The sequence below is a fragment of the Leuciscus leuciscus genome (assembly GCF_965113295.1).
Source record: "Leuciscus leuciscus genome assembly, chromosome: 24".
Lineage (NCBI taxonomy): Eukaryota > Metazoa > Chordata > Actinopteri > Cypriniformes > Leuciscidae > Leuciscus > Leuciscus leuciscus.
In genome coordinates, this window is record NC_138723.1 from 22614267 (window position 1) to 22637347 (window position 23081).

General features: G+C 44.0%; 2 protein-coding genes across 2 annotated transcripts; one reads left to right on the top strand and one right to left on the bottom strand.

Moving 5' to 3' along the window:
- Window positions 1–6149: 6149 nt before the first annotated feature.
- LOC309489619 (olfactory receptor 7A40-like) lies at window positions 6150–7109 on the bottom strand (the record flags this gene model as incomplete). The annotated part of the gene is made up of 1 exon (XM_082158480.1): window positions 6150–7109. One exon carries the CDS (start codon window positions 7107–7109, stop codon window positions 6150–6152), a length of 960 nt encoding a protein of 319 aa, XP_082014606.1.
- Window positions 7110–19155: 12046 nt separating this feature from the next.
- LOC309488854 (olfactory receptor 10G4-like) lies at window positions 19156–20109 on the top strand (the record flags this gene model as incomplete). Its single annotated transcript, XM_082157270.1, has 1 exon — window positions 19156–20109. The coding sequence occupies one exon, from the start codon at window positions 19156–19158 to the stop codon at window positions 20107–20109; it is 954 nt and encodes a 317-aa protein (XP_082013396.1).
- Window positions 20110–23081: the final 2972 nt, after the last annotated feature.

Genomic DNA, 23081 nt, shown 5'->3' on the forward strand with positions numbered 1-23081 from the left:
ACATGGAGCCCCAGCCTGTGGTAGAGGCATCTGTTGAGACAACAACATGCCTGTACACTTGTTCTAGGGGGACTCCTGCCCGTAGAAACGCAAGGTCTGACAACGGCTGAAGGTTTGGCGACAGGCCAGGGTGATTGTCACCCGGTGCATGCTGCGTTGCCATGCCCATCTTGGAACTCGGCCGTGAAGCCAGTGCTGAAGCGGCCTCATTTGAAGCAATCAGAGCGGCGTTACTGCGGATGCCATATGCCCCAGGAGCTTCTGAAACAGCATGTTCGTTCGTGAGACGTGCTGTTAGGTTGACCATGTCCAACTCCATACCAGGACAAGAGATCCTCTGCACGGGGGAGATTTTGCTCTTTTCCCATTGACCCGAAGCCCCAGATGGCTGAGGTGCCTGAGCACCATGTCCCTGTGTTCGCACAACTGCTCTCGCAAGTGGGCCAGTATGAGCCAGTCGTCGAGATAGTTGAGAATGCAAACACTGTGTTCTCTCATGGGAACAAGGGCCGCCTCCACGACCTTCGTAAGACATGAAGCAACAGGGACAGCCCGAAGGGGAGGACTTTTTACTGATATGCTCAACCATCGAACGCAAAGAGTAGGAATGGTCTGTGTCGAGGGAGAACGCTTTGAGTTCTATTCACGTACATACGCAGAGCGCGAACGGGACAGAGCAAAGCCAGGGCTGGGTCTGCCTCCTCCAGGGGCAGTGCTTGCAGGTTCACTACCTGGTCTCTAAAGGGAGTGGTAGGAACCTTGGGCACATAGCCAGGCCGGGGTCTCAGTACAATGTGGTTGTCTCCCGGCCCGAACTCTAGGCACGATTCGTCGACCGAAAATGCTTGCAGGTCCCCTACCATCTTGATCGAGGCCAGTGCAATCAGCAGCAAAGTCTTCAAGGAGAGAAGCTTTAAGTCTGCTGACTGCAAAGGCTCAAAGGGAGCATCCTGAAGTGCTCGAAGCACCAGGGAAAGGTCCCAAGAGGGTATGGAGGGGGGACAAGGAGGATTTAATCGTCTCGCCCCCCTAAGGAACCTGATGACCAGGTCGTGCTTTCCTACTGTTTTGCCATCTATGTGGTCATGATATGCTGAAATAGCGGCAGCATGTACTTTGAGGGTGGAGGGAGACAGCCTTCGCTCCAACCCTTGCTGCAAGAAGGAAAACACTGACCCTATCAAACATCTTCGGGGGTTCTCTCTGCGAGAGGAACACCATTTGACGAACAGGTTCCACTTCAAGGTGTACGCACGTCTCATAGACGGCGTTCGCGCAGAAGTGATGGTGTTAAGTAACTCTGGGGGTAAGTCACCTAGAACCTCTGCGTCCCGTCCAGAGACCAGACATGGAGTTTTCAAAGGTCCAGACGTGGGTGCCATAGGGTGCCCCGTCTCTGAGTCAGAAGATCCTTACTCAGAGGAATGGGCCAGGGAAGGACTGTCACGAGGAGCATGAGTTCTGGGAACCAAGTCTGGGTGGGCCAATAGGGAGCCACCAGAAGGACCTGCTCCTCGACCTCTCTGACTTTGCACAGGGTCTGTGCAAGTAGGCTCATGGGGGAAATGCATATCCCCGGGGCCAGCTGTGTGCCAGTGCGTCCGTGCCGAGTGTTCCCTCGGTCAGGGAGTAAAACAGCTGGTAGTGGGAGGTCTCTGAGATCAAACAGGTCTACCTGAGCCTCCCTGAACTCTCTCCAAATCAGCTGAACCGCCTGGGGGTGGAGTCGCCATTCTCCCGGGAGCACAGCTCATGACAGCTCATACCGGGGACATACATGGCTCAAAGCGACCTCAGATGCTTCTGACTCCAGAGGAGGAGATGTTGCGACATGCGACGGGAGCGTAGACCACCTTGACGGTTGATGTACGCAACGGTCACAGTGTTGTCCGTACGGACCAGCACGTCTCTGCCCTGTAGCGGCCTCTTTAAGCGGCTCAGAGCGAGACGTACTGCTAGCAACTCGAGGCAGTTGATGTGCCCGTCCACACCCCTGACACTGCATGCCCGTTGAACGCCAATGGTATTCACAGATGCCTCTGCCACCGGTGAATACCACAGCATGTCTGGACACCTGTTCCAAGGGGACTCCAGCCCGGAGGAACGAGGGGTCTGACCACAGGCTAAAGGTCTGGCGGCATGCCGGTGTGATTGTCACCCAGTGAGTGCCGTGATGCCACGCCCATCTCGGGACTCGGCCGTGAAGCCATTGCTGAAGCGGTCTCATATTGAGCAGCCCGAGCGGAGTTACCGCTGCTGCCGCTGCCATATGCCCCAGGAGCCTCTGAAAGAATTTCAGTGGGACCGCCATCCTGCCTTTGAACGTGTTCAAGCAGTTCAGCACAGACTGAGCGCGTTGCTCTGTGAGGCACGCTGTCTGTGCAACCGAATCCAACTCCATTCCGAGAAAAGAGATTCTCTGCACGGGGGCGAGTTTGCTCTTTTCCCAGTTGACCTGAAGGCTCAGCTGGCTGAGGTGCCTGAGCACGAGTTCCCTGTGTGTAGTTGAGGATGCGAACGCCCTGTTCTCTCATGGGAACAAGGGCCCCCTCCATGACTTTCGTGAAGACACGGGGAGACAGGGACAGCCCGAAGGGCAGGACCTTGTACTTATATGCTCGACCCTCGAATGCAAAGCGCAGAAACGGCCTGTGTCGAGGAAGAGTCGAGACATGAAAGTACGCATCCTTCAGGTCGATCGCTGCAAACCAATCTTGGGGACGGATGCATTCGAAAATGCATTTCTGAGTGAGCATTTTGAACGGTAGCTTGTGGAGGCTCCGATTCAAAACTTGCAGGTCCAAGATCGGTCGTAACCCACCACCTTTCTTGGGTACAAGGAAGTAGGGACTGTAGTGCCCTGACCTCATATCGGCTGGAGGGACCGGCTCTATCGCGTCCTTCACCAGTAGGACTGCGATCTCCACGCGCAAGACATGGGCATCGGCTGCTCTCACTGTAGTGGAGTGGATGGCGGAGTCTGAGTGTGCTGTGCAACACTTACCTGGTTCCACAACGCAGGAGGTGCAGGAGGCGACTTGGTTGCGAGGTCCGTCGCGGTACGAAGTTCCTGGAGAACTTGAGGATCGTGACCACCCTCGTGCAGGACCTTCAGTGCCTTGGCCTGATGGACCTGCAGCAACGCCATGGCGTGCACAGCAGAGGCAGCTTCCACACAGGCCTTGTCAGCCTTGCCGGTTAAATCCGACAAGTAATTACAGTCCCGGGAAGAAAGACACGGCTCTCCGCGCCAAGTGGAGTTAGGGCGCAGCTGCATAGCAGCGGCCCGCTCCACTGGCGGGATACGCGTGTATCCCTTAGCTGACCCACCATCAAGGGTGGTGAGGGAGGAGGAGCCACCGGAATGGTTTCTGGCAGTAAAAGGTGCCGTCCACGTAAGTTCCTCATGCACTTCCGGGAAGAAAGGCACTGGGGTGGGTTGCTGAGAACCAGCGCGCGCCACCCCGAGATACCAATCATCCAACCTCGAGGGTTCGTGACACGGTGGAGGGCTCCACACAAGCCCGACCCTGTTGGCGGCCCGGGAAAGCATGGCCATCATCTACGGGTCTGTCTCGGGCACCACTGACACACCTGAAGGAGGTAGCAGCTCCGAGTCGTCGTCCGCAGAGAAGTCTGACCCACCCTCCGATGCAGCGATCGACATCTGGTCATCGCGGGGAGCACCAAAAGAGACAACCGGTACACACCTCGAGGATGGTCCGGCGTTCTCCAATGGTGGCTCAACTGGCTGCGGAGCGTGAGAGACGTGCTCACCGTAATCCTCAGGTCTCCCATGTCACTGCCCGAAGCAACCCTCTGAGGGGGATTGGACCGAGGCAGAAGCACGGGGACTCCGAAGGAACGAGAGTCTCGACCGCAGCTCCGCAATGGTCATCTTCCCACAATGGGTACATGACTCATCCACAAAAGCTGCCTCAGCTTGTTCAATGCCCAGACACACGAGGCAGCGATTGTGACCATCCCGTGATCCCAGGTAACGACCGCATCCAGAAACACACAGATAGAAAGTCATCTTTAAAAAGACGCGTTCTATCTGTGTAACCTCTTAGGGACTGCTCTCGCTGGTGCTGAAGCAGGCTGGGGAACGGTCACAGCGAACACAGACAGGAATGTGCACCTGTCTGTGCGCTGTCTCTCTTTTGCTGGTCTTACCAGCCGTGAAAATGCCCGTTGAGTGGTCTCAGGCACACCTTACCAGCTGTGATAATAGCATTTTGTTTTTTGCTCAATTTGACAAAAAAAAAAAAAAAAGAGAGAAAAGAGAGAAGAGAGAAAAGACAGCTCGCGCTGCTGTGCTGTCACGCTCGCACCAAAGGTGGAGAGGTCCAAAAGGCTTGTAGAAGTCACTCTGTTCAGTAGAGAGCATCGAAGTGCTTGGCTCCGAAGCAAAAAGCTGATGTGCAATCACACCAGCTGCTCATTATATACCCGCGCTGCGAGGCTGCACAGCTGATGCAAATGATTGCACTCCAATGTATATTGGCTTGTTTTAGTTTCACTCGAAGTAGATTGGCCTCTCTAGCGAGATTCCTATTCGTCGGTCTCGACGTGGCGTCGACTGACCGACCGAAGAGGAACAGGTATGTTTCCATATGGCAACGCTTTACCACAGTGGAACTGCAGTAATTTATTTACCCAATGGGGATTTTTTTATAGATAGTAGCATCAACAATATGATTGCAGTTATTTATTTATTTGAAGTGTTTATTATAGTATAGTTGTATTTATTTATATATAACTAATTGATTTCTTCATTTCAGAAAATGAATACAGCAATATTTAATGGAAAGGGCAATAGGAAGAATGCAGAGCTAGCTCTTCCATGTGATGAGAGTGAGGATGAGTTAGCAAAATGATTGGGAATGATAGGGATACAATGATATGGATCTACTTATTTTTGGTTTGCATAAGTTCCAGGTATATATATATATATATATATATCAATTTTGAAAAGAAATGTGCAATTAAATAGAAAAGAAAACCATATTTTTTTATAGAAAAACTACTTTTTGGACCATTTTCCATTGTGGTACAGCTGTTTCCCTAAGTACCACTAAGTAAAATAGTGTAAGTGCAGATATCGGCTATGGGTAACTTTTAAAAGAAGATGTAAGCTGGTCGAAAAAATCTGATATAGTCAACAAATCAGAATTGTGCATCAAGACCTGCAGTGTAAATGTGGCTTATTTGGCCCTGTCCCAAATGGCATAATTCATGTGCACTTGCGGACTTGTGGTCAACGCGTGCGCATGTACGTTAAGACCACAAGACCATAGGGTGTCCCATTGGTCATTTTAGGTGTCAGAAGAGTGCTCGCAAGTGCCTACTTTGCGATCGAAATGTGCCCTTGATGTGCTCTTTTGACAAACCCGCACTGAGGCGGGCTCAGCAGAAACCTCAGCAGACTTCTACACAACAGTCAAAGCGGCATTATGCCACAAAAGACCGTGAGGGCTTAGGATTCCATTTGGGACAGAGCCTATCTCTTTACTGATTCCTATCTTCTTTACTGATTCCTATCCTCTTGGTCTCCAAGTAGTAGCCGTTTGTAATGCCTGTTTGAAAATGTATCACACTATTGCGTACTATTAAGTTAATATATGTACACTATTAAGTTATATTTTGGAATTTTTATTACATAAGACAGTTAAGGACAAACAGCAAACCAATGGAAGGGCAGAGAGGGAAACAGGATCAGGAGGATAAGGATCTCAAGTCAGGGGGCAAAGTATATTCACCAGATGACAATTTAAAAACGTTAATTATCATATTTACATTGTTGAGGTGACATATAACATGAAGCGATTTTGTAGAATTTCTAATCAGGATTTCCATTAAATCAATGTTAAGCAGAGACACAGCAATGCAAAAATATGAGATGATGATTAGTATTATTGGAATACCAATCCATATACAGTAAATAGGATGGACAAAGGTTATATGTGCAGAAGAAGCTGACATTGTGATTCCTGATAATTAATTGTTGAAATGCATTCTAAAAATAAAATAAAAACATTTTTAACAATTATTGTAAACATCACGAAGAAATATACATAAAAAAAAAAAGAAAAAAAAAAAGAAAAACCACAACTATTAATATTATTAAAATGGGGGGAAAAATAGGTTTATTTCCGAGATGGGAAAATTAATCTTCTTTTAAGAAGTCTTTTCACAGACACCATGAACTCCTCTGTCATGAATGTGTAGATTATAGGGTTAAGCATTGGAGGAAGCACAGAGGTCAGAGAAAGATTAATTATCCTTGTGTTAGTGTTTATAAAGGACCAAAATGTATATGTACATGTGATAGGTACATAGAATATAGCCACTAATATTAAATGAGCAGTACATGTCTTTGTGGCTCTTTGACGGTCTTGTGGAGTTGTGATTCTGAATAATGTCGCAGCTATGCATGTATATGAAAAGATAATAAAAAACACTGGGAACCCAATGATTATTGCCGGAAACAAATTGGCAATCACAGTACTTGGGAAATTATTGTTACAGGCAGAGCGATATATTGGCCCATGATCACAGTAGAAACTGTTAACAGTGACAATAACTTTGCAGAAAGAAAGTCTGCTTATGAAAATTGCTCCAATAATTGCTAGCAACAGTGCAAGTTTCCATGAAGCACCAATTATAACAAGAATTGATCTATGGGTCACAATCATATGATACCTCAGTGGTACACAAATGGCTACTAATCTGTCAAAAGACAAAATAGTTAGAGTTAGTGACTGCATTGCGAAAAATAAAAAAACAGAGAACATATTGCACAAACACAATCCATACGGAATCAACTGATTCCCAAACAAAAATGTGTCCAGTTGCTGAGAGATTACAGCGGTACTTTCACAAATGTCGGTCAGTGATAAATTAAAGACAGCGATATATTTAGGAGTGTGAAGATTTCTGTCCGTAATGATAACAAACATGAGGCAGGAGTTTCCAAGCACAGTAATGATGTAGACAAAAAACAGAAATATATAGTAGTATCTCATGTAAAGTATACCAGAAAAACCACTGATATAGAAATAAGACGGAATGGAAATATTTTCATTTTCAGTGAAATCTTGATTCATGTTGATTTCACTCACTGATCCTGCCTTCATGCTGTCTGGGTAGAGAAACACAAATTGGGTTAAAAATTATTTATTTTTTTTTAAATCTACATTATAATTAAGACTTTAAATTGGATCCCAACCAAAAAGGCCAGACAAGCATATAAGACATTCTACATTCTAAAAACATGCATGCACATTTAAAATCTGAATCTTACATTGTTACATTCAATTCACATTTGTTATAAAATATGCAAGATTTAAAGAGAAAGCTACAGTGCTATACTCAGGTATGATATATCCACAGAAAGGTAAAGAGCAGCTCAGTAGGGCCCTGGAAAGTTGCTTATATACTGTCAAAAGACTCCGAGCTGTTACATACTTAACTACAGTATATATGCCACTGATTGTGATATGAATGCTCACGCCTCAGTTGACCAATCATGGCTTTGATATAGCATAATCATCTACGCCAAATACAGCTACTGATCCATAGAGAGGAGAAACTGTTGTGCTTCTGCTTCTAATTATTTAGACAAAAAGGCAATGCTCGTATTTGCAGGTTTTTAATTTCAAGAGTACGCTTTCACCTTTCACTCTAACTGTTTATTCCAAATAAAAGAGACTTCATTTTGGAAACTCTAGCCTCTGGAGAGATTCTTTACTATCTACAACCTGGACAATGTGAAGGGTGCCCTTTGCCCTCAAAAAGTATGGAAATTACAGCTACAGTACATGTTGTTTGTGAGAAGTCAAGATCAAAACTTTTTAAATAGTACATTTTTAGTAAAGTATAGTAAATGATATACTGTTCTGTGGCTATATGTCATAAGTTATGCAGCCAAAAGTCAGATTGTGTATATTTGTCAGCTGATGACAGAATGTATTAGCTAACAGCTGGTTTATTCATAATATTTTGTTTGTGTTGAGGTCATTTAAAGTTCGGTCATACATGAAAGTAAGGTCATGACTTTTTTTTTTTTTTACCCACTGCAAAGTCTGCCCTCAAATGTGTGTGTTGAGGATGTGTAGTAATCAACAAGTGTTGCATCATCTAACTAGGTGAGAAACATGTTAATTATCCTACTAATAGCACTGTGTTTGCTCAGGTAAATCTGTGGAGAGGTTCATATGGAACCTAAGAGATTTAATTCTAGTGTCTCGAAGCTCATTAGTGTGAAGCAACAGTGAAAAAAACAAGTGGAGCATTTCTTGCAGCGCACCCACAAGAAAACAAACACAGAGGGGGCTGAGGTCACATGGAATTTAACAGAAAAAATACCAGAAAACAAAGTTAAATCTCAGTCTTAATTCTTATGTCCACAAGCTGCAAAGTACCCTACATCATTTAATGTTGGTGCATTATAATGGATGCACTAATAAAATTATGTCACAGCAATATGGATTACACTTGAAACATTAATTTCCTATTAGATGCCCCACTTTTAGTTGTGTCGGTGCTTCTTCTAGGAAGACTCTCCCAGCTGCTGGTGATTCTACAGCGTGAGTGCAGCAGTGATCACGAGCTTTGAGCTCTCAACTGCTGTTGTAACAGCATAAAATGTATGTGTTTGTTGACGGCGGAAAAGCGAGTGCTTCACTGTTTCAGTTCACTGTTCAGTGTTGCCGTGGTCATTCCCGTGTGCTCCGGCACTGGTGATGGGTCCTATTTCCTGAAAGAGAAACACGGGTGCGTTTGCGTCTTTTTCAAGATGCCTTTCCACCCGTGCCATTCTGGATGCGATCGTTCCCTGTCCCCCCATATGGACGGTCACAATGGTTGTATCACATGTTTGTAATATACATGTGGATATAATGTATGTGTTTAAATGTGGCACGTTGAAGCAGCTTTTGTGGATAGTTTATGTTCTCATTGCTAGGATATGACTATCGCGGTGTTGAGATTGAGACTCGCCTTCATGCGTGAAGCTGGAGTCCCCATTACCACGCCTCGCTACGGCGCCGTGTGGGATGGGTGATCATAGGATCATAGTGAGGCTTCCCCGCCCAGAAATCCCTGTGGTTCCTCACTCCTCTAACACATTGCAGCCGGTGGAGCCCCGTTGAGCGCGCTGGTCTCTCTGTAATGGACCGACCAGCCGTTTCATTCGGGGCCTCTCCAGAGGCAAGCCTGGTGGTGTGCGACCCTGTAAAGCCTTGCACCCCTCAGCCCCCTCTTGTTTGCCAGATGGCCGCAATGTACCCTTAATGTGGTGGGTTACGACCATCTTGGATCTGTATCAACTGAAACGGGCCCTTTTTCGATAGCCTCCGTACACAGAGTTGCATTTTCAATGCCCCGTCCCCAAGCTTGGTCTGCAGCGTTCGACCTGAAAGACGTGTACTTCAGATCTCTATCCTTCCGCTCCACAGGCCTCCTGTGTTCTCGCGTTCGAAGGTACGAAATATCAGTACATGGTCCAACCATGTGACTACTAACTGACTCCACTTCCTGCTCAGCTACTGTTCGGACGCTCTTGCTTACTGCTCCGCACTTTGCTCTATCGCTTTTATATTTTATCTTCTATATTTTTATATTGTATCTCCTTTTATCACCTAATTTTAACTTCTGCAAATCAGCACAGTGCTCAAACGACAAAGTTTGGATTACTAATAAAAAAAGAAAAAAAGATTGTCACAAGCATCACATATTGCCGCAGTAGCATCCTCTACCCCAGATACAGCTCTGACAAGGATTGCAAACACTGGTCTCCTACCACCGCCTATACATCTTGAGAACAGATTTGAAGTACTAATGAATGTAAATGAGGAATCCCCAAACGTGATGAATGTGATCGAACACAGACTGAATCAGCCAGTAGCTAACACTGATGCCAACTGGCGCTCAAGGTCAAGCAGACAGCGGCACTCAGCTCAGAGCGCAGCCGAGCCCAGGACTCTGATTGTGGGGGATTCCATAATCAGAAACATTAGCAGCAGGGATACAACTAAGTGCTGCCTTCCACAAACAACAACTTCTGATATAAACAGGGAACTTCAGAACATTCTGATGAAACATAAGACTGCAAATCGATCATGCATGTGGGGAAGAATGATATTCATAAAGAGCAGTCAGAACTCCTTAAGAAGGATTTCAATGAACTTTTTGAAACACTTAGACTGAAAGTTCAAACATTCATCAGTGGACCACTCCCAGCAAGAGGAACAAACAGGTTTTCACGGTTGCTTGGGCTTAATACATGGCTGCAAAAAACCTGCAATATAAAAGGAGTGAACTTCATTGACAACTTCAATCTTTTTGGAGTCAGAGACAACTGTTTCACCAGGATGGCCACCACCCAAACAAACTTGGTTCAAGAGTGCTAAAGGACAATATCTACTTCTCCCTCAATCATCCTTCTGCAGTGTGTGCCAATCCACTCAATCTGAACCGCACACACACACCTGGACACTGTATGAATGACCACAGGACTTCACTTCAGCAGCAAAATGGACATTCGGTTGACATATCACACAAGGACAATGATAACACCACTCAGCCACAACAACCTCTGCTCACAGACACAATCTCAGCTGAGCCCTGCCCACAGAGCTCACCACAGACAGACATATTAGAACTGCTCCAAGATTCAGCACCCAAGGACGACTTCCTGGAAAACAGCCAGGGAAGCCAGGACAGCATATTACAGCCTCCGATAACACCAGAGCAACAGCCCCTCTCACCAGACACTTTATCCCTCTCTCCAGCATCTCCACTTCTGTGCTTCTCACAGAAAATGGAAGAACTGCTGTATGCTGGAACCAAACTATCCCACTCTTTTGCTGCAAGCCCCCAGATATCAACCAAAAAAACGACAGGCACCGCAACCACCAAAGCCTGCGGGCTCAGCTCGCCCTCCCCCTCCTTTGAGAGCTCTTCGGCCTCTGCCACAACGCCAGGGCCCACACCCTCCTCCAACTGCTTGAGGTGAACCAAAAACAACTGATACCAGCTCTCAGTGATATGTGTTGGGTCCCCGCTATGATAACAGTAACTTTCTCAAATGTTTACAGAACAAGCGGGAACCCAGTGTGCCTGTATCTTTCTTTATTGCTGTTCTATTACAAGATAGAAAGTCTAAGGCCTTCAATAGCCGTACAGCAAACCCAACTAATCTGGTGCCTATTACACGTCAACACTAAGATTGCTGTGGGGACAAAAAGTAAGACTGTTAAGTTAGCACTTTTAAACATCCGCTCACTTAAAAATAAATCACTTCTAGTCAACGACTTAATAACCACAAACAACCTGGATTGTATGCTTCTAAATGAAACCTGGCTAGAAGACAGCTGCAGTGCAACAATCCTCATTGAAACATCCCCTCCTAACTTTACTTTTATGAGTGTCTGCAGAGCTGTTAAGAGAGGTGGGGGTCTAGCTGCTCTTTTTAAAGATATCTATCAATGTAAGCAAATATTTGCTTACGGGAATTACCCGTCTTTCGAATATCTGGGTATTGTGTTAAAAGGTGCTCCACGCATTTTACTTATCATTATTTACAGGCCTCCAAAATACTCTCCAGCCTTTGCTGAGGACTTTATAGAACTGTTATCAACAATTACCTCAGAGTTTGACTGTTTTGCCATTGCTGGAGATTTTAACATTCACATACTGTAGATAATGCAGAAACCAATATGGCAAAAGAAATCAAAACTGTTTTAAATCTTTTGATCTGACTCAGCATGTACATGGACCCACACACAATCGTGGACACACTCTAGATTTACTTATCAGTAAGGGTCTAAACATTTCATCAATTGTTATTAAGGATGTAGCACTGTCTGATCATTTCTGTATTTTCTTTGATATTGTAAGGATGGATTTTTACTAAGACTGAATTCAAGAATTCTAACCTGCAATAAAACAATAAAACTCACTAATCTGAAGAAGAGACCTATGGGACAGAGAGCACAACCAAACTTCTCCAACGAGTTCCTGACCCCTCACACTATCTTCTCCCCTCCAGGTCTCATTCAGTCGTGCAAAACACACAAACCTACTGCCTCCAGTTGTTTTATGAGAGGTCAAAATAAATACTTCTGGTGCGAATGGTAAAGTTGTTTCATTCCCGCAGCAGCAGAACAGTCAGAAAAAATATCATTTTTTTTTGTAAATTAAGGAGGCTGATGCTACTGCAAATCTTAGTTAAAGTAGGTCAAACTAAAGGCGCATGTATGAACGGAGCAGTAGGCACGTCATCTGAAGACCTTTTGATTTCTGTCTATCACTGATTTAGCAAGTTGTATGGAAATGGCTAAAATAAACTACACTTTTTTGTTCGAGTGAGCAGTAGGCAACCGACTTTAGAGGTATTAGCAAACCCTACATCCACTGACTAAAATCAGAATTAGCAAGTTTGTGTCCGTGAGAAACACGATCCAGCCGACGTGATCCCAATGCGGCATTGGGTCCATAATGCATTAATAACTGAAAGTATGGAATGTCAAGAATAATAAAAGATCTAAATTAAAACACAATTCATCTTTTGATCAGCGGTTAAGGGGAAAAATCAGTAAAAATTAAAGAGTCATTTAAATTTGGAGTCAGATTCAATTATTTATGGGGTCAGAATTAAAATTCCACAGACGCACGTCGGTTAACTAAGAAATACACTTGCGCTCCCCGGGGCGGTTCAGCGCAAAGAGGAGGCGTGTTTGCGGCGCAAACGTTCCCTCATGCTATTTTGCAGGTTTAGAAAACAATTCCGCCAATGACCGAAAAAAAAACAGTTTAAAGTCAGTAGCGCGTTGCGCATGTTATTCATATGCAATTTAAGGGCCATAATCAATGTAGCGTGTGCACAACGCGCATACACTTTTATTCTCTCATCTACACACAGACGCAGCAGTTATCATTTTTGCAAATCATACATTATTACGATAGATAGATAGATAGATAGATAGATATACAGTTTATTATAAAAGCGATTTAGCTTACACATTTACCCAAATTATCATACGCCTGTTTAACCGAAGTTAATTTGGGTGTGTTTCTCCATCCCCAACGTCCCTGACGAGAACGTCGGTCTCCTCAGCTGTGAACCGCTCCTGGCGTGCGCCTGGCAAATCCGCCGTTATAATAGGAATCCGCTATAGAACAAGCCCGCCTGCTCTTAAAGGGAATGTGAGATGACGCTCTGATTGGTTTATTTCACGTTACGCCCATACCACACCTATGAATAATGAAGCTACTTCAGACCAACCCATTTTAGATTTGCGTCGGGCGCAAGAGTCATTTATCCCGCCGGTATAATAGCAACAGCGCCCAAGACCCACCCACAAAGTTACTTGTGTTTTGCGCTTGATACTTGTGTTTCAGATCGTTAAAATAGGGCCCTTAAAGTTTATTGTTTCAGTTGTTTGTATTGTTGAAAGGCGTGAACATTAAAGGTTGATTTGAATTCCCGTCTACTGGTCATGAAAATACGTGAATGAGAAAAAAAATACACGCCGCGGGCCGGGTTCGGGCAGATAATTCATGTTGATGTGTCGGGTTACATCGGGTCCGGGCTTTAAAAGCCACGGGCCGGGTCGGGTCGGGTTATAATTTTCAGGCCCGTTGAGAACTCTAGTAGGGGTTACCATCCTCTTTTTCCCGGACATGTCCGGCCGTCGAGATCGTCCAAAATGTCCGGGATTCGGCTTTTGCTTTCTGCAGTCGCCATTCATTGTTTACATGCACACCTTTTGTTTCAGTCTAGCTGAATTCATTCCGATTGGTGAATCTGAATGTAGTGTTTACGTGAACGCTAAACAAGTGATCGGTCGATGTGCATTTTAACATTGCAAAGAAAATTCCCGCTCCTCCGTGAGAGATAGCCCACGAGACCAGTGCGTCTCACAGGTGCCGCTCATCAGTAATCACGCCACCGGCCTCTCATCGTTCTCCTGCGCCCCTCAGCCTCGTCCTGCTCGCCACAGTAAACATAATGAATGGCGACTGTAGAACGCAAAAGCCGAATCCCGGACATTTTGGGCGATCTCGAAATCCCGGGCAAACTCGTCACGGAGACTCACTAGTAGCCTAGCCTTGTTGTTTTCAACTGCTGCGCTCTCTTACCGGTAGGCGTGGCTTGGGAGTGGCCTCCTAGGGCAGCGAAGCAAGTGCATTCTGGGAGTTGTTGTCTTTCATCCACATGAGCCAAAAATAAATGTTCTGGCTTTTCTCATTCTAGAAAGCTCCAAATTCAAAAATAATTTCACATTTCTTCTACATAAATGACCTATTTTGAATACACATTCATCTTTCTGGCTCCTGGAACAAGTGTCCACTAATGGCGGCTGAGGGGGGCATGTTTACAGTGCGTGCAGAATTATTAGGCACGTTGATTTTCTGATCAAATTTTTTTTTCCAGGCACATTTGACCAATTCCAAACCACATTAATCGTAATAACTACTATTCATTTTGTATTTAATCTTCTATAAGTGATATATAATTGTTCATGAAGGCTGGAAATAAAAAACACCTTATATTCAGGTATGTGCATAATTATTAGGCAGGTTTTCTTTTACAGATAAAATAAGCCAAAAAAGAGATTTAATTCAGACTTAAAAGTCAAAAATGATTAAATCCCCATGAGAAGGATGCAATACTAATGCAATACTAGAGATTGCAGTTAAGGCATGACCATGCCATATATCAAGCCATTGTTATGGCCAACGAAATTAACTAATAAATTATATAAAACTATAACATAAACGTGATGATTTGCCTCAATAAAAATAAAAAAATATCATAATTAATACATTTTATAAAATTACAACATATTAAACAAGTGACAACTTCCCCCTACTCTGACATTTATGAAAACTATCACTTTCCTAAGAAAATGGTTCAACTTAAAATGTAAAGGACTCTAAAGATTTGTCTCCTGTTTACCTGTGTGAGAAACGGTCTCCCAATATCATACCTCATTATAATACTTACAATTTCTGGATAAATGTGCACTTTAAAATCATAGGTTAATGCATTATGATATTGTTGAGGAATTTTAATTTTAATTTTAATTTAACTTAAAGGAACACGCCGACTTTTTGGGACTTTAGCTTATTCACCGTATCCCCCTGAGTTAGATAAGTCCATACATACCCTTTTCATCTCCGTGCGTACTGTAACTCTGTCTGACGCACCCCCCGCTAGCCTAGCTTAGCACAAAGACTGGAGGTAAACGGCTCCAGCTAGCATACTGCTCCCAATAAGTGACAAAATAACGCGAACATTTTCCTATTTACATGTTGTGATTTGTATAGTCACAGCATGTACGAATAACAAGGTCACATGAGACACAACCATCCAGTTGGCGAAGAGTTCTTTGAAACGTTGTTCTTCAGTAAAGTTACTTAACATCAAAAAAAGGTTGGATCACATTTGGCTATATCATTTGGCTACGTAATATTCTCTACTGCATGCTTATGCTTCTCTGTAATGGACAGTATGTATTAATATTTGTGGGCATAATTGTCGGTGGTGGTAGTTATTTAGTTAAATAAATAACATGGTACATGCGCTGCTCTTAGCGAGCGCAGATTGTGCTGGGCCCACACGAGGAGGCGTTCTGCCAGCGTGTGGAGGCTCCGTGACCTGAGACCGCCCTGACGGTTTATGTAGGACACCACCGCCATGTTGTCCGTACGGACTAAGACATTGTGGCCCTTTAGGAAGGGGAGAAAATGTCCCAAGGCGTTCTCGACCGCTTTCATCTCCAGACAGTTTATGTGTAGGCGCCCTTCCTGGGCTGCCCACAGGCCAAACACCGGCCTGCCCTCGTAGAGGGCGCCCCAACCTGAGGCGTCTGTCGAGACTACTTTTTTTGTTTCGAGACCATTCCCAGATCCACGCCTGACTGATACCAGTCTGTCACCTTCCAGGGATCCAGTGCTGTAACACAGTTCTGAGTCACCCTAAGGCGAACTCGGCCAGAGGTCCATGCTCGAAGCGGGACCCGCGTTTTCAGCTAGTGCTGGAGAGGGCGCAAGAAAAGCAAGCCCAGTCGAAGCACTGCCGAGGCCGAAGCCATAAGACCCGGCATCCTCTGGAAGCACTTGAGAGGAAAGATGCTGCCGACCTTGAAAGACGCTACCGAGCGCTGAATTTGCAGCGCGCTGTGACGTCAGCCGCGCTGTCATTGACACCAAGTCTAAGGCTGCGTCTCATTTCTCTGTCTTACCCCTTACTCTTACCCCTTCCCCTCGGTTTTGCGCGTTCATGTGAGGGGAAGTGGTGTCCCAATTCTCATTCTGATTAAGGGCTAGGGCCAAGGCGTAGGGCTACATAGCCCTTGAAACGAAGTCTGCGGAGGACCACACTTGAAAGAGAGGGGTAGGAATTTCTCAGAAGTGAGTCGCACAAATGTATGTATTTTCAGCAGTTTAATGACACTCGTGTTTTATGATACCTTTAATAAAACGTTCAAGCGGTTTTAATTGTAATGTTTTTGTTTTGAATCACTAGTTAACCGCTAGCTAGCAGCTATGCGCTATTTGCCGTTTGCTTATGTTTTGCTTATGGTGGCGCCGGCGCCGCCGTTAAATACAATGAAACAATGTCTTTGACTGATGGCACACAAGCGTGCAAAGATAAAGAGAGACCAGGCAATCGATATCACAACCCGAGATGACGGCATCTTCGTTTGTTTATGTCAACGCATATCGCCTCTGTTGACGTAGCAGCCAGCTAGCGGAAAGGGAAGATGACGCAAACGGTAATCGAGTGGTGTCTCATTTCTTAGAGAAACGTTCTTCCCCCTACCCCCCTTCACTCGGTATCGAAGGGCAAGGGGAAGACGCAGACAAAGGGGTAGGGGAAGGGGAAGGGGTAAGACAGAGAAATGAGATTGGCCCTAAGTCTGTCCCCAGAAAGGACATTTTCTGGCTGGGAGACAGCGAGCTCTTGTTCCAGTTGATTTGGAGACCCAAATCCTGTAAATGGTCGAGTAATAAAGCTTTGTGGGCTATCAGCTCTGCCTCTGACTGCGCTAGAATTAGCCAGTCGTCCAAATAGTTCAAAATTCGCACCCCTTGATGTCTCAGGGGAGCGAGCGCTGCGTCCATGCACTTTGTGCGCTCATGGAGGCGCGCGCGCTCTGCACACACATAACACAATTTGTGTTTATTGATGGGTTCTCTGCACACAGAACGCATTTTGTGTTTATTGACGGGGGCTCTGAGTAAGTGTGTGTCACAGAGCGACCCGTGTTTGTGTGTAGGGGTGAGCACTGTAAAGCGGGCACCTTTTCTACATTTAAAACACACGCGGCGTGAGCCGGTTTTATTGATGTGGGCCGTGAATGAGTGTGCAACACTGAACGGGCCGTGCTTATGTGTAGGAGTGAGCACTGGGAAGTGGGCACAGAACCTACATTTATAACACCATCGGCGTGAGCCGGACAAACAGACATAATGCTCTTTTTGAGATTTATTTGGGCGGCCGTAAAAACGGCCTTTGGGTACAGGCGAGCGTGTTGTGTAACGGGCTCGTTGGCTGTGAAATACACATCTCCAGTCGCCTCTGCTGAGGGAACTGAGAAAGCGAAGCGTGCTGATTTTGATGGCGGTCCGGCCGCGGCAAGACTCGACCATCTCCGTCTTCCTAGTGTGGTCAGGAAGACTTTGAGGGCTCAGGTTTCAGCGCTATCTTGGGCCTGGGTCCCCGGGGGGGAGGCGGCCTGTGGCGGCTTAAAGAGCGCGAGCGCTGCTGAGACTCTCTCGGCTGACGACGCTGTGAAGCTGGCGGCGGAGGTGGCGGAGGCGGCGGCGCTGATTTCCGGCTGGGCGGCTGCTTTGAGCGACCCGTAGTGGAACTAGAGCGCTTCGGTAAGAAGTGCCGCATGGCTTGTGAGGTTTTCTGCACCTCAGAATACCGCTCCGCGAAGCCCTTAACTGCCGGGCCGAAGAGACCTGATGGCGACACAGGCTCGTCGAGGAAAGTGGCTCTGTCGGACTCTTTCATGTCGGACAAGGTTAACCACAAGTGTCTCTCGGTGACAGTGAGAGACGCCATGTTCCTCCCGATGGCTTGAGCAGCGGACTTGGTGGCTCGTAGCGCTAAGTCCGTCGCGCTCCTGAGGTCCGTTAAATTCTCAGGGTTCGGGGCCGCCTCGTCCATAGTGCGGAGAAGGTTAGCCTGAAAAACCTGGAGCACGGCCATAGAGTGAAGCGCTTAAGAGGGTTGACCGGCGGAAGTGTAGGCGCAACCGATCAGAGCCGAAGTTGTCCTGCAGGCTTTCGAGGGCAGCGAGGGCTTGGACTGCCATCCATGATATTGATGTTGGTCTCGGGTCGGGTTCGGGCTGAAAAATTGCAGACGTTTTCGGGCTGGGGCCGGATTAGAGCTTGAACACCACGGGCCAGGTCTCGGTTAGGGCTGGATTTTTTGCCCCGTGCAGGGCTCTAAGCAGTATGCTAGCTGGAGCCGTTTACCTCTAGTCTTTGTGCTAAGCTAGGCTAGCGGTGGGTGCGTCAGACAGAGTTATGGCACGCACGGAGATGAAAAGGATATGTATGGACTTATCTAACTCTGGGGGATACGGTGAATAAGCTAAAGTCCCAAAAAGTCGGCGTGTTCCTTTAAATGTGTGGGGGTTTTTTTCTTTTTTTTTTTGTCTATGTTGTTGATTACTAGCTTGATCACGGGTGCTAGGAAACCATGACGTATCTGTCTCACTATATAATATAAAAGGCAGCATTTCTGTCATTTATTTATCTGGATGAGAGGAACATCTCAGATGGATTATCATATGGCATTTTAATGTACTCTAATTGTTTTTAATTAAGGACCTAAAGAAGTAAAGGGCAATAAACATTTTACATAATATCTTCATTTTTCTTTTCAAGAATGCATGAAACTCTTTTTATATTTTTGTTAAAACTATACTTCAACATTCAGAGTTTTCATCACCTTGTCGATACAGATGCTGTCTGCATCTTTCTGCCATTTTCCTTCACTGGAGCTTTTTTAATGTGCATTTATGAGTACATTGAGGATCTAATTGATTTAATTTTTTCATCTATACAAACTGTATTTTAAAATATTTGTGTCTATATGTTATAGGAATTGGGTGACTTAAAATGGCAAAAGAAAACTACACTGTGAATAATGTAGACAGCTTCATAATCACTGGATTTGATCACCTGCAGAACCAAAAGCTACTCGGATTAATCATCTTAATAACTTACATGCTCATATTGCTTGGGAACGGCATCAATCTGTGTATCATCTTGACTGACAGACATTTACACAAACCAATGTACATATTTATCTGTAATCTAGCTGTTGTTGACATAATGTACACCTCTACCTGCAGCACAACCATGATCTCAGTGCTGCTGGCTGAGATTAAAACTGTGTCATACTACTCTTGTATCTCAAGGATGTTCTTCTATCATCTTGGTGATTTCACAGTATGCATGGCTCTGACATTAATGGCAATTGACCGACTTCTTGCAATAAGACTTCCTTTAAGGTATCACAGCATTGTAACAAATTCACGAACGTTTCTGATCATTTTTCTGACTTGGCTCATTACTATCACTCTAATGGTTGTTTTGACTTCTGTGGCAGACAATCTCCCATACTGTCAGCCTGTTATCAGATATGTCTTCTGTGAATATTCTTCCATGATTAGAGCTGCTTGTGTCAATCCTGAACCATATTTTTTCTTGCCTACAATGTTAAGTCTGTGGCCAATTTGTGGACAATTTCCCTTCATAATGTGCACTTATGCTGTGTTGGCATATAGTGTGACCAAACTCTCCAACAACTCAAGCAGAAAGCAAATGATCAACACTTGTTTGAGTCACCTCATTGTTCTGCTCAGTTTTTTTGCACCAAAGCTAGTCTCTATCTTACTATCTCGAATAGGAGTTGTGCTAAATTTAACAGAGCGAAACGCAAATTTGATTGTAGCCTCTCTTGTTCCTCCCTTAATTAATCCCACTGTTTATTGCACGAGGACTAAGGAGATCAGGAAACGATTAGCAGACATATTTTTGCACAAAAAAATAGTACCAAATCATCAATAGTCTATATCAATATCATTATCATCTTAATTCTGATTGTAATGATGTTGCTATTGGTTGTTTTGTTAATGTGTGTTTGGGTAACACTTTACAATACGGGTGCACTAATATGCATTAATTCATGCTTATCTAATGCACAGATAATCATGTGTTAATGTATGACTCATGAAGAACTAAACCATTCATTAATGATTACTGCATCAGCAACTAATAAAGATTCTATATGGTTAATATATTAATTAATATATGAATTGTTATTAATTAAATGTGTCATAATGTATTCATTTCTTAATAAAATATTTTATTAACTAAAAGTGTAAATTAATGTGTTAATTACCACAATTGGTCAAAGCAATGTGCTTCAACTTCCAGTTGTCTGCTTTAATTAATCATTAACTAATGATTTGCAAATGTATCATTATTTTATGACTTTACTTGTTGAGGCACATAACTATTAACCTGTTAAGCTGCAGCCCCACTTTTGAAAAATCCCCAGAAATGACATACCCAAACTGAAACACATACAGTTCATGAACCCTTTGTACTAAAAGCACAAGTATGATCTCATTTGAAAGCTGACACCTGGTAGTTTATTGTAAATGTAGAATTAATTATTGTCATAATGAATTTTTTTTATTATTTAAATAGCTTCAAAGTTTTGTAAAGTTATTAGAAATGTATTTTTATGAAACATCTTCATGAAAATAAAATTGAAGTTGGCACTGTAGCAATCTAGAAATGCACTGCAGCTAAAGCCATATGTGTGACCATGTTATATTTAAAATCTGAAAATGATAAGTCTAAAACTCTGTATTTAGTTAAATGTTTTTCAAGATCATGTCATATGACTTTATTTTGATTAGACTCTAAAAATGCTACTGATGTTTAGTCATCATCTAAGTCATCTATTCAGTCTATTGTCTCTATTGTTTTGTGGTGCAAACGAGCCCCATTCAGTCTCAGTCTCCCCATGCACACATTCACACACCTCTCCAGCCTGGTTATGGATCTAAATATGCATATCTTTTGTCTGCATTATAGTTACTAACGACTGGCTATTCACAGGCTATTCATAGGGTTTCAATCCCTAATTTATTTTATCAAAGTTCTCACTTACATTTGAAACTGTATCAAATGCACTAAAACTTTTTAGTAAGCATAAGTTACCTATTTAGAAAAAAAATCATAAAAGAATAACTTCTAGGTGGCACTGGCAGGTGCACCTGAGCTAGCTAGCATGTTAGCTTAGCACACCATCAATACAGGACCATTTATGAGATTAAAACCATGTTTGTGCTCCAAACTTACGTTATAACGCAAGTCAAGTGTTTTAAATAATCTTCTGTGATCTAATTTGGCTTCAGATAAAAAAAAAAATCAGACAGAAAATATATTATTTATAGAATTATGAACGATGATAGTCTATATCGATTAGCATTACATTATAAATATAATCTATTATTATAAAAATACCTGGCATTGCTTGAAGAACACAGGCAAATCAAATGTATCATTTGCAATCATGATTATTGTCTTCAAAACGTCTGTATCTGCATATTACAGTGATCTCTGTGTTAGCTTTGTGTGTAGCTGCTATCAGTCATAGACATGTATAGAAAGGCTAGATAGCTTACCGGCGCTGAGAGCCAATGGGACCCGACGACGTCACACGGCGGCCATCTTAGGACAGGACCGCTCGTCCAGTTATAACATTAAAGTCTATTGTGCATGTAGTGCTGAAATAACTATATTTTGCTCAATTTTCAACCGATTTTCAAACGGCTTGGTGTGTCATAAACGTCAGGGATGCGGCTATTTAACTGCATACTTGTGAAAAATTATAGCCATAAACGGCATCAGCACAAATCATAGCCACGTTAATAAGGTTTGTAATAAACCAAACCGTTTGTAAATCCGTCAAGAATTCAGCAAGTTACGAGCATTTTAGTTGGCGTATGTCACTCACCTTCCGTCCACAGCAGCAGGGAGCAGCAGCGCAGTCTCCTGACCTAAGATGGCCGCCAAGTGACGACACAGCTGACTCCGCCTTGAGCCATCTAGCCTTTCTATACATGTCTATGCTATCAGTGACGTCCTTGAAGGTCACATGATTATGTCTCTTCTTCATGTTCCATATTATGGAGTATTTTTGTGCATATAGCGCCCTCAGGCTATTGGTATGAATTGAAAACACAGCACATCTCAGTAAGAAGCGCTCATAATGATTACATCGACGCATTTGGGTATAAATTCAATAAATATTATTCCTGTCTATAGAAATATGATGTGAATCTATGAGAATATATCAATATTTCTCCAAGTCTGCACATTTTTGAGCTAAAAGCCCTGAGGGACGTTGTTTTGTGAAGCACTGTCATGACGACAGCACGGAGTTTTTTTTATGAATGGACCAGCTGACGCTCATAATTCATATTAAAAGGTATCGACGCATTTTTTCATTTCATAACTCCTGACACAAATTAAGACATAACTGTCACTATAAGTTTCTCAGAATACAATAGTTGTCAAATACTGAAACTTGAGTCTTATATATTTTTAATGATGTATAGTTTGTCAAGATATAACATTAAATCTGATAGTAACTTTGAACTAAATAAATAAAAAACGCCTCGGTTACGACTGTAACCTCGGTTCCCTGAAGAGGGAACGAGCGTTGCGTCGAGTTTGACGCTAGGGGAACGCTTCGCGTGATGATGTCTTGAAGCACATGTAAAATCAGCCCAATGGCGTGGCGGAACGTCAGATGCGGGTGACGTCACGTACCAGGAAACTATAAAGCCTGCTTGAAAACCAGAGAACAACAGCTTCGTAAAAGTCTGAAGTAGCCGCTGACAGGCATGAAGGAGATATGGCAAGGTGACGCAACGCTCGTTCCCTCTTCAGGGAACCGAGGTTACAGTCGTAACCGAGGCGTTCCCTTTCAAGGGAACTCGCGTTGCGTCGAGTTTGACGCT